The sequence below is a fragment of the Schistocerca americana genome, chromosome 4, assembly GCF_021461395.2.
Source record: "Schistocerca americana isolate TAMUIC-IGC-003095 chromosome 4, iqSchAmer2.1, whole genome shotgun sequence".
Taxonomy (NCBI): domain Eukaryota; kingdom Metazoa; phylum Arthropoda; class Insecta; order Orthoptera; family Acrididae; genus Schistocerca; species Schistocerca americana.
The window spans coordinates 358,680,983-358,697,975 of NC_060122.1; the positions used below are offsets into that span (position 1 = coordinate 358,680,983).

The 16,993-nt window shown below is 43.2% G+C and overlaps 1 protein-coding gene across 1 annotated transcript in view; it reads left to right on the forward strand.

Moving 5' to 3' along the window:
* The first annotated feature begins 7,543 nt into the window (after positions 1-7,543).
* LOC124612809 (RNA polymerase-associated protein CTR9 homolog) overlaps positions 7,544-16,993 on the forward strand; it is a 105,460-nt gene continuing 96,010 nt past the window's right edge. Inside the window, exons 1-2 of the mRNA XM_047141230.1 lie at positions 7,544-7,692; positions 7,880-7,978. Of these exons, the coding sequence (XP_046997186.1) occupies positions 7,648-7,692; positions 7,880-7,978 (144 nt within the window). The 5' untranslated portion in view covers positions 7,544-7,647. The remainder of the gene's footprint in view (positions 7,693-7,879; positions 7,979-16,993) is intronic.

Here is a 16,993-nt window from a genome sequence, read left to right on the forward strand (position 1 = left end):
TTACAGAAAAAGCAAATAGCTTGGCGTGACAGGCAATTCTCACGCGAATGTCTAGTTGCACACCGCAGGCATGATTTCAGCACTGCATTTGCGTGCTTGCGCGGCACACGTTTTGGAGAGCTTGGCGGCAGCTGCGCGGACGGGCGCGAGGGCTGTTTACTGTTCCGTGCAGCTCGCCCGGCGGGCCGGTTAACGTGACACACGGCTGGCGAAGTTGCAAAAGATTCCTGAGCAAAGTCAAGTGTGTCTTGCCTATCCAATATGTCCATCACTTGTTGAAGGGAGGGATTGACTAGTTTCAAAATCTGTTCCCTTATACGAACATCAGAAACGTTCTGTGCAATTGAATCACGTACTATAGTATCTGAATAAGGGAGGCCACATTCACACTCAAAAGCACAATCCCTAATAAGGCCTTGCAAAGTTGCAACCCACCCCCGATTAGTTTGACCTGCCATACGTTTTGTATGCCGTGGGGAGGACCCCATGTTGACGTATGCGACGAGGTGGGGAGCCTAACAACAGGCGAGGCTGTGCCACCCGCACCCAGCCATTCGGTCCGAGGGGACCTAGGAAACGCCTGAAAACCTAGTCCAGGGTGCACGCCAACATGCGGTGTATGCGGCCGTAAAGAGACAGGAGGGGCTGAAGATTCGACCTCCATTGGGGCAGGGCAGCCGACGGGCGAAGACGACATCTGGTCCAGAGCGGGCAAGAGTTCCATGTCGGAGGACAGCTGGTCACGGGAAGCGATCGGCGGCGCGTGACCCAGGGAGGCGCTTGGCGGCTGCAGCGAAGCATCCACTGCGGGCGTCGCCAGCGGGAGAACAGGCGGCGGCGGCGGCGGAGGCGGCTGCGCGTCGCCATGGGGCAAAAGGGAAGGCAGCGTCGGTAACACCTGGGGCTGAGGCGAGCCAGTAGATGGGTCCCCAGAGCGCTGACCGGACGGCACCGTCGCTGAAAGCAGACGGGGAGCGGCAGAACTCGTGCGACGACAGAGGCGCAGCTGATTGAGATGCCGACGCACCTCACCAGAGGCCCCCAAAACCAAATACATAGCGCTGCCGAGGCAGCGAAGAATGCGCCCTGTGAGCCAACGCCGTGAACCGCGATAGTTGCGATAGTATACAACGTCGCCTGGAGCAAAAGCAGGTGGCTGCCGCTGCACAGGAACCTGATGCGGAGGATGCAGCAAAGACATCAAGGTTCGATGAGGACGACCATGGAGCAACTCAGCCGGCGAGCGACCATCTCGGGGCTGAGAGTGATACGAAGACAAAAAGAGCAATAACGCGTCCTCCCGAGAATGCGCATCTTTGAACTTCAACATCTGTGACTTGAAAGTGCGGACCAACCGTTCAGCGGCACCGTTTGACTGAGGCGAAAACGGCGCGGATGTCAGATGTTGAATACCATTGGCCTTGCAGAATGACTGAAATTCTGCTGACATGAATTGTGGGCCATTGTCGGAAACAATAGTCTGTGGAAGACCTTCAATGCAAAAGATAGCAGATAACGCTTGGATGGTGGCAGAAGACGTCGTGGAAGACATCCGGACAACAAAAGGAAAATTACTGAATGAATCGACCACAACCAACCATCGAGCATTCCAGAATGGACCAGCAAAATCGATGTGTAAGTGTTGCCAAGGGGAAGTGGCTTTCGGCCATGCAAAGAATTTCCGCGGTGGTGCGGATTCTTGTTCGGCACACGCCATGCAAGAAGAGCACATATTCGAAATCGCAGCATCGATTCCGAACCAAGTACAGTGCTGACGACAAGTTGTTTCGTTCGCACTATACCCCAATGTCCTTGGTGGAGAAGCCGTAAGTCAGAGGACTGTAACGAACGTGGGACCACGACCCTGGACTGGTCATTATCAGAACGCAACAGCAAAACACCACGTCGAACAAAAGTCTCTCCTTGTGAGCAAAAAGCCGGCGAACGTGACTGTGACAAGGGCCATTGCGTAGCAACAAAACGCAAAACGGTAGCAAGGACAGGGTCAGCAGCTGTGGCTGTAGCTACACGACGAAAATCAATCGGAAACGATTCGACCACGTCATCGGTTTCCGCATCAATGAACATGCAAGCAAGTTCGGATGAACCGAATGCTCTATCCTCAGAAACAGGCAAACGGGACAACGCATCAGCGTTTCCGTGCTTAGCAGTGGACCGATACAAGATATCGTAGCTGTACTGCGAGAGGAAAATTGACCAGCGAATGAATTTCTGCGCTGTACGCGGAGGTACAGGCTTGTTCGGATGAAAAAGTGACATCAAAGGTTTGCGGTCTGAGATGATGGTAAAGTGACGACCATACAAGAAATCATGAAACTTAGTAACACCAAATACGAGAGCCAAAGCTTCTTTCTCTATCTGTGAATAATTTCTTTGCGCAGATGAGAGCAATTTGGACGCAAAGGCAATAGGGCGATCATGCGATCCATCTTTGTGCGCAAGCACAGCACCGATCCCGAAATCCGATGCTTGTACCATCAACAAAAGGGGTTTCTGAGGATCGAATGGCGTAAGGCAAGTAGTGGAAAGCAACGCCGATTTCAACTGGCGAAAGGCACGTTCGCATTCCGTCGTCCAGACGAACGGAACACCTGTACTGCGTAAGTGAAGAAGCGGAGCTGAAATGGAAGAGGCGTGGCGAACATATTTATGATAGTAATTTAGTTTTCCCAGCACACTCCGTAGCTGCTTCAAATTCTGCGGCGAAGGCACGTCTTGTATGGCACGGAGGTGCTCTGGACTCGGATGTATGCCTTGGGCATTGAGTACATGGCCCAGGTAGGGTAAGTCCCGAGCAAAAAACACACATTTGTCCTTCCGCAAGCGAAGACCATTTTGTCGCAAGACCTGAAATAATGTTCTGAGATTGGCTAAATGTTCTTCTTCCGTCTTTCCGGAGATCACAATATCGTCCAGATAGTTTGCTGTAGTAGGGACCGACGCACAAACAGTTTGTAGATATTACTGAAACAATGCAGGGGCGGATGCACACCCGAATGGCAGTCTTTTGAATCTATACAAACCAAGACGTGTGTTAACCACCAAGACCCGCTGGGATTCGTCGTCCACTGGTATTCGCAAGTACGCATCCGCTAGGTCCAACTTCGAAAAATATTTACCCGGACACAGTTTGTCAAAAAGATCTTCCGGGCGGGGTAAAGGAAAAGTTGCAATCACTAGTTGTGGATTCACTGTAGCTTTGAAGTTCACACAAAGTCTCAATTGTCCGGAAGGTTTTGGCAAAATTACTAAGGGTGATGCCCAGAGAGAAGCCTGCACACGTTCAATTACACCTTGTGATTCTAAATCGTTTAATGTTCTGGCGACCTCATCATGCAATGCGTGGGGAACATTGCGTGCTCTGAAAAATTTCGGTTGCGCGTTTACTTTGAGTTCCAAATGTGCTTCATAGTTCTTAGCACAACCTAGGCCCAGTGCAAAAACGTCTGCAAATTCTTCACATAGACGAGAAACACTGGCTGAAGGCACAGTCCGGTTCACCGATAGGACCTGATTGACTATAGACAAGTGAAACAACTGAAATAAATCTAAACCAAACAAGTTCACAGCAGAAGAAGAACGAAGTACATAAAATGACACAAGTTTTGTTTGTCCCTTGTATGTTGCAAGAAGGCTGCACTGTCCTAACACAGGGATATTCTGACTGGAATATCTATTTAACTTAACATTTGTGGCACACAACGGAGGTGTGCCCAGTTGTTTGTACGTGTCTTTATTGATCAATGAAACTGCAGCTCCGGTATTGAGCTGGAATGGGACCACGTTGCCATTAATGTACAAGTCTACAAAAAGTTTATTGTCCTGCTGATGACAAGAGCAACTGTCTCATGCCACGTGAACCGACAATGGTACAGAATCACTTGCTACTTGACGTGATTCCCGGCGACGTCGCCGCATACTTTTTGTGGATCAAACACAGTCACTGTTAGAAAGAGTGGCACTGGGCAGAGTGGAATGAACTACATGAATTTCCATGGGCGAAGGTTCACGAGCCTGTGTATTCTTGGTTCGATTCCGGCGCGAAGCAAAGGGCCTGGAATGGTTGTGAGTGTCCGATCGGAGCTTTTTCTGGCAGACACTCTGAACATGTCCTTTTTTTTTTTTACAGAAAAAGCAAATAGCTTGGCGTGGCGGGCAATTCTCACGCGAATGTCTAGTTGCACACTGCGGGCATGATTTCAGCACTGCATTTGCGTGCTTGCGCGGCACACGTTTTGGAGAGCTTGGCGGCAGCTGTGCGGACGGGCGCGAGGGCTGTTTACTGTTCTGTGCAGCTCGCCCGGCGGGCCGGTTAACGTGACACACGGCTGGCGAAGTTGCAAAAGATTCCTGAGCAAAGTCAAGTGTGTCTTGCCTATCCAATATGTCCATCACTTGTTGAAGGGAGGGATTGACTAGTTTCAAAATCTGTTCCCTTATACGAACATCAGAAACGTTCTGTGCAATTGAATCATGTACTATAGTATCTGAATAAGGGAGGCCACATTCACACTCAAAAGCACAATCCATAGTAAGGCCTTGCAAAGTTGCAACCCACCGCCGATTAGTTTGACCTGCCATACGTTTTGTACGAAAGAAAGTATACCTTTTTGCAACTACATTGACTGATTCTTTGAAATATGCATCTAATGCAGACAAAATTTCGTCGTAGGACAGAGTTGCTACGTCGCGTCCGGGAAACAATTTCACTATCACTCAGTACGTGGACACGCCGACGCACGCAAGCAAAAAAGGCTGCTGCTCATGACCTTGAATTCTGTAGGCGGCGAGATGGAATCCAAATTGGCGTGACCACTCCGTCCAGCTTTCCAGTGCAGCATCAAAAGGACGAAAAGGTGGTGCAACTGGGTGTTGTGGCTGCGGTAGCGGTGGAGCGGTGGCTGCCGCATCGTCGTGCATTGCACATTGACCCTGGACGAGCTGTTCAAGGGCATCCAATAAGGCCTGCGTCTGCTGATTCTGCAAGCGATAAAATTCGGACAGTACATCTGGAGATTGTGGCGAAGCCATGACACAAGTAATTTAAGCAAGTATAAAGAAGAAGACCCTTTTGAGACTCGTCACCAAAATGTTGTGACTTGGCAAGACAGCCAAGTCACTATGAGGTGAAGTCGAAAGGCACACGCTTAAGCTCACGCAGACTAGCGTGAGGTCTGTAACAGGTCAGAGAAATAAGACTAGCAAAACAGGAGGTAACTGGTAGAATACTTAACTTTAATCCATAAGTGGTGTACATTGGTCTGACGGTACAGGCATCACAAGTTAAATATTTATTGATAATGGCGCCTTGCTAGGTCGTAGCAAATGACGTAGCTGAAGGCTATGCTAACTATCTTCTTGGCAAATGAGAGCGTTTTTGTCAGTGAGCCATTCCTAGCAACGTCGGCTGTACAACTGGGGCGAGTGCTAGAACGTCTCTCTAGACCTGCCGTGTGGTGGCGCTCGGTCTGCAATCACTGACAGTGGTGACACGCGGGTCCGACGTATACTAATGGACCGCGGCCGATTTAAAGGCTACCACCTAGCAAGTGTGGCGTCTGGCGGTGATACCACAGTTTCACCATCTAGAAGTTGGATCCATTGCAAATCTTGATAAAAATTTAAGAGATTTTGGTTTTTTAGTATGATAAGATTGAAGCATAATACAATGCTTTTGGTACTAACACTTTTTATTTTAATGTTCACTCATCACAAACTTCACATAAGACATTGCAGCCAAGTCAGAAACATTTCTCATGATATTCAAAGTCTAACTGAGCAATATATCAGCAGTCGAGGGGCTTACAAGAAGTGATTGCAATGAACTGAAGTGACTTCCTTGACCCAAATTTCATGGTATAGAAAATTGCTTCCAGAAACATCTAGAAGGTTCTATTAGTCAAATAATGTACTTTCCACTTTTAATAGTAGAGAAAAATTTAAATGAAATTCTTTGTCATGAATGACAAATTCCTGGAAATGCAATAGGAACAAAAGATATTTATATAGTTATGAAAATATATTAAATAATTTTCAAAATATACCACATCACAAGCTTCATAGAAATCAAGTTTGTAAACTAATCATATATAAAAGGCATATGATACGAAAGATAATGCATCAGCATCAAGAAGGAAAAAAATCAAGATGACTTTTGTACTTTATGATGAAATTTTTAGGATAATTAATTTTGGTAGCACAACACTAGTCAGTAGAATGTATTAAATTATTACTACACAGTGGACAAATACTGAAAGATGTAGAACTTTTGCAGTGAAGCAATGTGTTGTGTAATTATGGAAAAACGTTTATACATATTTTGTATCCAAAAATTTCCATAAAAATTACTGAAAAATGAAGAAGTATCGCAAATTTCTCTTATTCCATTAAGTTACTGTAAAACTTGGTTTGTTATAAGTGTACGAAAGCCAAGAATTGTTCAAAACTTGCATATATTATGACACTCTCAGAAATTTTTTGATCTGATCTCAATTCTCTAATTTTAGTTCATTCAATAGTGTTTCTTGCAAACATAAACGTTTACGCTTCTTTATCCGTTTCTTCACACAAACACTTATTTATTCTTAAAATTTTGTTCATCATGTTTTTTTTTCTTTAACTATAATAACGCAAGCATGGTGGCAGCTGTTCTGCATTTTGCACATGGCACTGTAAACTTCAAGGATGTAATTCTAGTGGAAACACTTCTGCAATTACTTGCAGCAGGCAAGTTGCCCAAGTGACTAGTAGAAAGAAATCGATAATTTTTTTCTTATGTAAACACCTCGATAAGAACTTACAGACACTGCTTATGCAATTTACTTGCTATTGGACACTAGCCTTCAGGAAACAATCCAGCCTTTAGAAATCTTCACTCTTAGTCAGATTCTGTTAGTAGAAGTCACAGTACAGTAACAGTAAATCAGTTCGCAAATGCTTGGAGTATGATCAGGGCCGGTAAGGCACAAGCCTCATTAGGACACTAAGCTCAGAGAGGTGACAGGTGCTCCACAGCTGTAAGATTTGTACACAGGACATATCACAATTGGTAGTGGACGCTTGGGGCGCCGAGCTCAGAGGGGCGCCAGGGCCGCACAAGTGCAACATTTGTACGTAGTGTGTTTCATAATTAGCAGAGAAGAATGACATGATTGAAAGAGTACGAAGGAAAAGGTGGGAGGGGAGGGCACCAAATGATAAGTCGCTTGCGTGCAAAAATGTTGTCGAACCAGCCCTGCGTATGTTTTCATTACTAGCCTGACCCGTGATTATCGATAGCTCTGAAAATCCGCCCGAAAGCGTCTGCCTCCGTAGGGTAGCGGTAGCTTTACCGCCTACCGGGCAAGGTTGCCTGGGTTCGATTCCCGGCAGGGGACTGGGTGTTGAGTGTCCTTCATCACCGTTTTCATCATCATTGACACGCAAGTCGCCGAAGTGGCGTCAACTAAAAAGACTTGCAATACAGCGGCCGAATCCCGAAGGGGATATCCCGGCTAACAAATGCCAAACTTAAAGCAACATCACCTTTGGTTTGTTACCGTGAGCTTCGTGCAGAAGATAGTCCGTATCGGGATGTGTGATGCAGGGTTGCGGGTAGTGTACGGTTGACGCTAAAATAACGTCAATATGTCAGGATCTATAGAAATACCGCTCCGTGATACAAGTGAAGAGGTAACCGAAATGGTTTAGTGTGTTGTACTCTCCTTGTTGGTGGTGCAAACGCTACTGCAGAATCTCGCGAGTAAATTTCAGCAATTGCGTACATTCGAGCTTCGAAATCACAAGCGGAGAAATGTTTATCGTTACAGCATTTGATGGTACATTACCAACGAGTTAATTGTGTTTTTCCCATCCGTAGGTGATAGAACTAGATTTGGACCAGCTACCAGATGGCGATGAACTTCTTGGTATTCTGCGACAAGAACATGCCCAGCTCAGTTACTGGGTTAGTCTTGCGGTAAGTTCAAGTGTTTATATTGCTTTTGTGGTTTTAATTTCTGTGCTACTCTTAAGTTTCTTGCGGTTTCATTTTGAAACTCGTATCTACACATAATCAATCTATTTTTAGTGTTTCCTTCCTTCGTTGTGAGAAGATGTAGAACTCTAAAGGTTGCAAGAATGCTGTATAGAGCTTAAACTACTTACATTTGTGTGTTTGTAGCAAGATATCATTGGTATATTTATGCAAAAATTAATTCTCCCATGTTTTCTTTATGACACCACAACGAAAATATTTTCATCTGTGATGTTTAATATTTGAAACTATTAAGCCCAGATAGCAAAGATTTAGGAATCATATATTTTTACCATAGCGAGCTTAATACCAGTTTTGTTCAGAAGTAAATATTGTTTGAAAACTTGTATGTAATTCAAATCGCCCTATTAGTTTGTCCAGGACAAGAAATAGCCCTTGGTAAATTATTTCTCTATTTTTTAATACTTTGTGCTGGTATATCAGAGGCGTTAGTTATTTTTAGCCCTTGGACATCCATGTTAATATTGTTTCTCGTGTTGTTATTGTGGTATTGAAATACACACACACTTACTCTTGAGATATCTACTGATATGCCTCCATAATTTGTGTTTATTTAGGCCTATATACTTTCAATGAAACAACAATTTTCATTGTCTTATTTAAGTGCTCTTATTGAAAATATAACTGAAATGCGTTTGTGTATTTTAATTTCGCTTAAAATTGTGTGTCCATGATTTGCATAAACAAAATGTTTCCAGTTTTCAAGCATTGTAAACAAATTCACATTTGAAATAAAATATCATTTCAGTATACATTCTCATCTCAAATAACATTTCTTCCTTTTATTCATGAAGCACAGTCATCTCACTTGTCCAATATTCCCCTTCCAGTGGCAGTATTTGAACTTAATGTCAGCATTTTGCTTTGTTTTCTGTTGTTTGTTTTCCATTTAGTGGTAGTGCGATGTACTCAGCCAAAGGCGGCAAGAAAGGGATTTGGGAACCCATGGACCATGTCAACATATGCATTCTTCTGATACAATATGTTCTGCATCATGGAGTATGATTGATGTAGAATTGTTTGCTGGCCTGTAACAAAGTAAATAATTCAGAGTTAATTAACAACATGATACCACATCCATAGACAGATGATGTCATTAACATTGTGAAGATAAAAGTGTGAAGAGCTGACCAATAGTTGGCCACACCAAGAAAAATTAGTGAAATAAGATCAGGCAAACTAATAGAATATCCAATGGAGTTGTAGATTTTAGGTTTGCGGTGTTCTTGGTACTAATGCTTACAAACACATTAAAAGCTTGAAAATGTCAAACCACAGTGGAAAACAGGTGTTATGATCAGAAGTTCAACTGTAACTATCTATTGCGAATTGTATATTAAAAAATATTGTTGTGGCACATTTGCTGGCATCGCCAGCTCGCAACAAAATGGTCACCACACTACCTAACCTCAAGACTATAATTTAGCCTGGCACCGCAACCGTATAAAATGAATAAGGTACATAGATCATACATATATAGACTGAAGCAGTGAATGAAAATTTGTACCAACCCGGGACCGAACCTGGGTCTCCTGATTACTAGTCAAGTGCTTTAGCCACTAAGCCACCCTAGCACAATGGCTCACACAGGTGCGTGGATTACTATGACATGCCTCCTTCCTTGATCCAAATTCTAACTACTGCCCCATTCTACTTTAAATTCTTCCTTATACACAAATAGAATTGTCAAGGCACTCCATATTCTGGAATAGCACCTCAGCATCTAATGTAAATGGGGGATTCAGCCTGGATTTTGGTATCTGTACAAGTACCTGCACCTGGGTTTCAGGTTGGGTCCCCCCTTTACATTTGATGCTGAGGTGCTATTTCAGAATATGGAGAGCCTCGGCAGTTCTGTTCATGGATAAGGGTGAATTTAAAATAGACTCCGGTGACACTGAGCATCTGGATCAAGGAGAGAGGTGTGCAGTTGTATGAACTGCTGTGCCAAGGTGGCATAGTGGCTAATGCACCTGACTAGTAAGCAGGAGAACTGGGTTCGATTCCCGGTCTTGGTACAAATTGTCATTCGCCACTTCAGTCTATATACATAAAAGCATATCTGTATGAGACCAGTAAGTCTCCGACATTGTGTCATTTCATTTGTATAGATCAAATATGAAACAAAATCCGAAACATTTGTTTCCCCACATTGGATAGCTAACTCCTCCAGACCTATATAGGTCCAGTTAAGAAAAAAATCTAAGCCACTGTCCATAAGAAATAAATGACATATTATAAAAGAAAAATATGCAGTTGATATTTACAACTGAAACAAACAAACAGAAACATTCCAGATATCATTTTCTTAAAATATGATGTCACATTTTACAGAATATTGTGACAGCTTCTCTTATGCATTAAACCAAATAATTCCTAAAAACTTGGAGGATGACTCTATTGATCTAGAGAAAACAATGAATCGCATCAGTACATCCACTAGCACAGTGTTGGCACGTTGCTTTAAGACCACAAACAGTGTACATATCTGTTGTGTGAGTGAGTGGTCAACCAGAGATACAGTTTGCATCAAGTAAACATGGAAGATATGAATCTTCTGGATACAGTTGAGTTCGTTGAGTGCCTCTGTCTTTAGGTATGGTTATCTGCAAATCTTCATGTATATCTACACTCTGCAAACCATCATGAAGTGCATGACAGAGGATATGTCCCATTGAACCAGTTATTAGGGTTTCTTCTCATTCCATTCACATGTAGAGTGCAGGAAGAATGATTGAATGTCTGAGTGCGCTGTAATTCTTCTAATCTTATCCTCATAATCCTTATGTGATCAGTAAGTGGGGGGTTGAAGTATATTCATAGTCATCATTTCAAGCCAGTTTTTGGAACTTTGTTAGTAGACTTTCTGGGGGATAGTTTGTCTTTCTTCAGGAGTCTGGCAGTTCGTTTCTTCAGTATCTCTGTGACACTTTTGGGGCGGCAGGTAAATATCAAACAGGTTGTTTCTTCTGTTACGTTAGTGTTTAAAAGACACATAAGTTATCTGTGCGTACATTACACCTGCCTTTGCCATTTACAAAAGCCTGAAAACTATTTTTGCAGTCAGCCAGAAAGCTCCTTAAAAGTGGAAAATAATCTCACCTCTTGCAATGTAGTTTTGTCAACATTCCGGTTGGCACACAAGCAGCTACTTCCATGAAATCCAAGCAATGCAGGATGGTGTACAATCCTCAAAAGTTCGCTTCGTACATTTATCAGAAGCACTTTTGGTAGCTGCTTGGCTCACACCGTCTGAGGCACAGCGTGTGCAGGCATTTGACTGGCGCAGGCAGATTAATATCTCAATGTGAAGTGTCCCTTCTTCTGCCTCTCTGGCTATACTTATATGTGGGCGCAGTGGACTGCCAAATGGAACATGTGCTATAAACTGCCCTAGCTACAGGTAGCAGTATTTAAATTGCTCTTTTCTTGGACCTGGCATTAATTAATTGCTCTGTCATTCAATTCTCAGGCCGTACAGTGTTAACTTTAATACATTGAAGAATACACTGATGAAGTTCAGTAAAGTTATTTTACTTTTGAATTTCACTCTTAGATTAATGTGCAACGCTTTGTGCATTAAGCATATGCGCATTATGACAATGTGGTGCTGGTGGTAGTGAACTGGGGTAAGCCCTGTCACAGTTGCTCGCCTCTATCTCTCACAGTGATATAGCTCTTGATTCACCTCGCACTCTCCCACAGATGAAACCGTTTTGTGACCATTCATGCTGCCCTTCTCTGTATATGTTCAATATCCCTGTTAGTCCTATTTGGTATGGGTTCCACAAACACGAACAGTATTCTAAAATCATTCATTTGAGTGACTTGTAAGCAATCTCTTTTGTAGACTGACTGCACTTCCCAGTATTCTACCAATGAACCGAAGTGTGCCATCTTTACCTACTACTGACCCTATGTGATCATTCCATTTTGTATTCCTACAAAATGTTACACCCAGCTATCTGTATCGTTGAGGCACGCAAGCCTCCCCACCAACGGCAAGGTCCATGGTTCATGGGGGGGTAACAGTGGTCTCAGCAAAGAAAAATGGACCATACACCTTTTCCCGTGAAACTGCACAAAACACATTAAATTTTGGAGAGTCCTTCATATGTTGTACAACTTCATGTAGTTGTGCCATACTCTATAATCACACATTATGACAGTTCACTTTTCCATTTAAATGGAAACTGCAACTGTTTGGCAGTTATCATTTACTGTGAAGAATTTCAACAGTTGCTGTTTCAGCCATGTTTAAAATCTTGATTTAAATGGAATGTTACCTCGTTACTAAACACTAAGAGTGGAAGGAAACTGTCATCCTCCATCTTCCTAAGAACGAAATTGCAGAACTCCATGTGTCATTGTTTATCACCTTCATGAAGGGTTTTAGTAGCTGAATTTTGTGTGGTTTCATGTGTAAACATCAATGTAAGACATGCCAGATGGACATTGGAGGTATGTTGAGCTGTCAAGCTGCATGGCGAATGTACGCAAACAACGTGTTTCTTGAAATTGCCCAAGCCATTGTCTAATGCTCTGCACTGTAGGAGGATCCACACCATACTTAGTACGAAAGTCACGCTGAACAGTTATTACTGACCCACACTGTGCAAAATGTAGAACACAAAATGCTTTCTGTTGTCCCGACACCATTCTTAGTACAACTGAAATGGGCGTACACTGGAGCTACCTAGTGGAAACAATGTAAAACTTGAAAGTTTGCTCTTTCCAACAGTGCATTGTTCACACACATATCTCATTTTGCACTGCAGTGCTCCAAGGAGGTGCCACTCACCCAAATTGGAAGAGGCTGTACTGCATCAACGAGTACATGGGAAATTTCTTGGGCTATTAACAAGTGGGACTGTAAAACAAGTGATGTTCTGGGCCAATCCTAATCAATTAGATATAAAAGTGGTCGCATTACCAACGTGTTTTCAAATGGTTGTTGCATGGAAATGATACGTTTCCAGATGTGGGTTGCATTTCAAAGTCTACTCGCTCCCTTCTACGAGTCCTGGAAGTTTGTAATGGGAATTTCCAAACACCGTGTATTTCATCTGTTATAAGTAGTTTTCAAAGAAGGCATTTAGTAATATTTCACAGGATGTCTTACCATGCCCACCACTAACAAAACTGTAATTTTCACAGTTGATTGTTGTATGATTAAAATCTCCACTGATGATTACAGTATGACTGGAGAACTTACATACAAGTGAACTAAGGTTTACTGTAAGTTTTTCAGTTCCATCAGGATATGAGTCTGGTGAGCGATAGAACGATACAGTTCTTATTTTATGCCCATCCATGATACTTAGTCTAGCCCAAACAGTCTCACATGCAGCTTTAGTTTCTATCTTGGTGGGTTTGAGTCTGCTGTGACAAATACCCCATCTCCATTTCCCATTTGCATATCCTTTTGATTTACACTTAAATTTTCCCCAAAAATCTCACTGCTTTTAATTTTAGGTTTCAACCAGCTTTCTATACCTAGCTGTGTGTGAGCTTCACTGCTTTTCAGGAGCACTACAAACTCTGGCACTTTGTTGTGAAAGCTTTGACAGTTAACCAAGAGGATTTTAGTGCTCTCACCTGTGGGAGGCACTTCTTTCAATCTTACACTGTTGCGTCTGGGCTGCCTTCAGCTATCGTTATCTGGATTGGATGGAGAGTCACCTAATCTAGGAAAAACCTTGCGTGCACCCCACACACAGTCAGTTACCTGACAGATAATGGATTGGAGATCTGCGAACAATGTCACTCACTTTGTAAATGTTGTTTAATGTCTAAACACAGTGGGCTAAGGATTATCTTGCCATTGTCGTGTTCATTTCAGACAGTAGCAGACGCCATATCGATATAGTGGTGTTCACATAAGCAGTTATGTGGCGGTGTGGTGCACAGTGGCTCTGGCCAATAGTGTCTTTCTGCATAGGTTTTTATGTTAGTTTAGGTATGGTGAAGGTACTTAGCCACTATAATGTTCATCACAGGTGGCATAAAGTAAACATCAACTGTTGCGATAGTTTTTCAAGCATATGGTAATTTTTCCATCAAGAACAGTGACCCAGGTCAGCACTTGCCACAGTGTTTCCAATTACTGGGGTAAGCAGTGGGTAGAGCGCTCATCTTTGCAAAGCACACTGCATACCTCCCTTCTTTCTTGCACACCACTATAGCAAGAGGGAAACTTGCAGGCATTTGAGTTGTGTGGTTCATGTGCACCTTGAGGCTAGTCTCAAAGTTGATATTTTGGGGTCAGTGATGGTGTTTCCCCTTAAAATTACTTGCTAGCTGTCCGTACTCACATTTTGTCGTAAGGATTGTTGCAGATGGAAACAAATGTGTGATAGAGGTTTGGAGGTTGTGCATCTCATGTAGTCTGTTTTGGATTATTACTAGTATTACTTTTAAGTCATTATAATTTTTACTAAAACTGTTGTAGAACTCTCACAACATTTTTTCAGTTTCCTACTGAAAGTGCCACCAAACCATGATTCTTTTTTTATTATTCTGTTTTTGTCTTGAACTCAAATGTTGCTAAGCTTGGTTTTATTCAAGAAGGAGCTTCTGTGCAAAATTTTGTTCGGATTGGAGATAGTCAGTTGGGGTCCATCGGTCCACTTGCTGTGGATCTGCTTTATATAGAGATACAGAACATTCATCCAAAAAGAGCAGCTCCTCTGGCTTTATGGGGTTGGTCCTTATACCCCAGCCTTACCATCCAGCTGTAAGGGCAGGTACATGGAAAACTGCAATTCAGCAAAACAAGTGGATCATCCCAAGCCATTAATTCATCACTTTTTTCTGGTACTAATACATGCCTTCAGAATGTATTGAGAACAACATATTTCAGTAGAACTTTTGGATTATTGTAAAAAATTGATTTGTTGCTTTTCTCTTTATAGTGCAGTGGGAAGTGACCAACAAGTGGGCACTTTTAGATCTAAATAAGTTAAAATTACTAAACAACATGATCCCATTCCAATAAACAAATGTCATCAACATTATTAGATGCAGAAATGAAAGGGGGGGGGGGGAGAGAGAGAGAGAGAGAGAGAGAGAGAGAGAGAGAGAGAGAGAGAGATGCACACTCTCACAAGAAATTGCGTGCCCACACAGTCTCTCTTCTAAGAGTTGTCAGGTGCATTTTCTCTGACATTTCAGCAGATATTTTCAATTTTGTTTATGCAATGTGTAACTGGAGTCAGCCAAACAAATACTGCTCTTCATGCCCTTTAAGCAACACCCATTGTCAGTTTGCTTCCCATTCCAAACAAAATTATTTTTACAATGAAATTTTACATGCCCATTTGATACAGTGGTCTAAAATTACCTTAGTGCAATATTTGTTTTATTGATATTTATGAACAGAAACAATAAAACATGAAGAATATTCAGTACTCCAAAAGCGACAGGACCATCATAGCCCATGTTGGCTGCTACCACCGTACCTCAGTGCTGATGGAGTACTTTGTCAATTTTCGTGTTTTACTGTTCCTGTCAATGCATACTGATAAAATAAATATAGCACTAGACTAAGTTGGGGCTGCTCTATCGAATGGGCACATAAAATTCTGCTTTAAAAATGCTTTGTTTTTTAGCAGGAAACATATTGTTTCTGTTGGCAGTGGGCATTGCATGAAAGACATGGTGGGCAGTATTTGTATGGAATGACTCCAGATATGCGTTAAAAAAACGAAATTGCAAGTATCTGTCAAAATACCAGAGAATATGCCCCTGACTCTTGTAAGTGACACCATGTATATGAGACAGAATTGTTGACCAGTACAAGAAATCTCAGTATTATCAAAAGACACATATAAAAGTACATACACTATCCTAACTTTTGGAGTAAATAGTTTGTACCTCAGGGAGGGGAAATGGGTAGATTGGGAGCAACTAACCTCTTGTGAGATCAAGGGGAGGCCTTGTTCCCTTGCCCCCTGCGGGTTCAGGGGTTAGAATAGGCCCGCGGTATTCCTGCCTGTCGTAAGAGGTGACTAAAAGGAGTCTCAAAAGTTTTGGCCTTTATGTGATGGTCCCCTGTTGGGTTTGACCTCCATTTTTCCAAATTCTTCCGCAGAGCGAGCCAATTGGGGAAGGGCACCGTACATGGTGCATTTTGTCCATCGTGCATTAAGACCTCTAGCCCGCTTTCTCGTCGTCGCATTGCCGTCCCGCTCGTTCTCCATCTCTTGGGCGAGGATGTGTTCATGGATGCAGTTTTCACTATGCACTGTGTAGTGTTGCTTTTTGTGGAGACGACGGCCATGGAATACGTGTCACCTAAATCCAGCACGGTAGCCAGTCCGTTGTGGTGGGCTGCCATGTACCCTGTTGGTTGTAGCCCCCTGACAACACAGGGGTCGCTCTACTGATGCCTGCGCCGTTAACTCCCCACGTATGCCAAGGAGTAGATGCCCATCTCCCTGGGGCATCAGGACTCCCGGCCATGGCCATCCTGCCAGGTGGCCTTTGCTGAGGCTGGATGGCACCCATGGGGAGGGCATCAGGGCGGATGACCAGCAATGAAGCGTGGTACATCATCTCTCACTGGTGGCCAGCCGCCAGCAGTCTCTAAGCATTCTTGGGCTCAATTTAATGCTCAGAAGTATGATCTGAAAACGTTCCCCTCCCTGGCCACACTGTGGGAGGAGCGTAAGTCTCAGGGTGGCAGTCACAGTTATTCGCCCCCATTCTTAGTTTGTACGAGAGCTGATGGGGAGTCTTTTCTATCCACAAAGCCTCAGTTCTTCGTCGAGCATTTAGAGGACAAGTTTGGGGAGGTGGAGGGCTTGTCTAAAATGCGCTCTGGGTCAGTTTTGATAAAAACGGCATCCTCTGCCCAGTCACACAGGTTACTTGCTTGTGACAGGTTGGGGGATGTTAAAGTTACCATCATCCCAAATAAGAGTTTCAATATGGTCC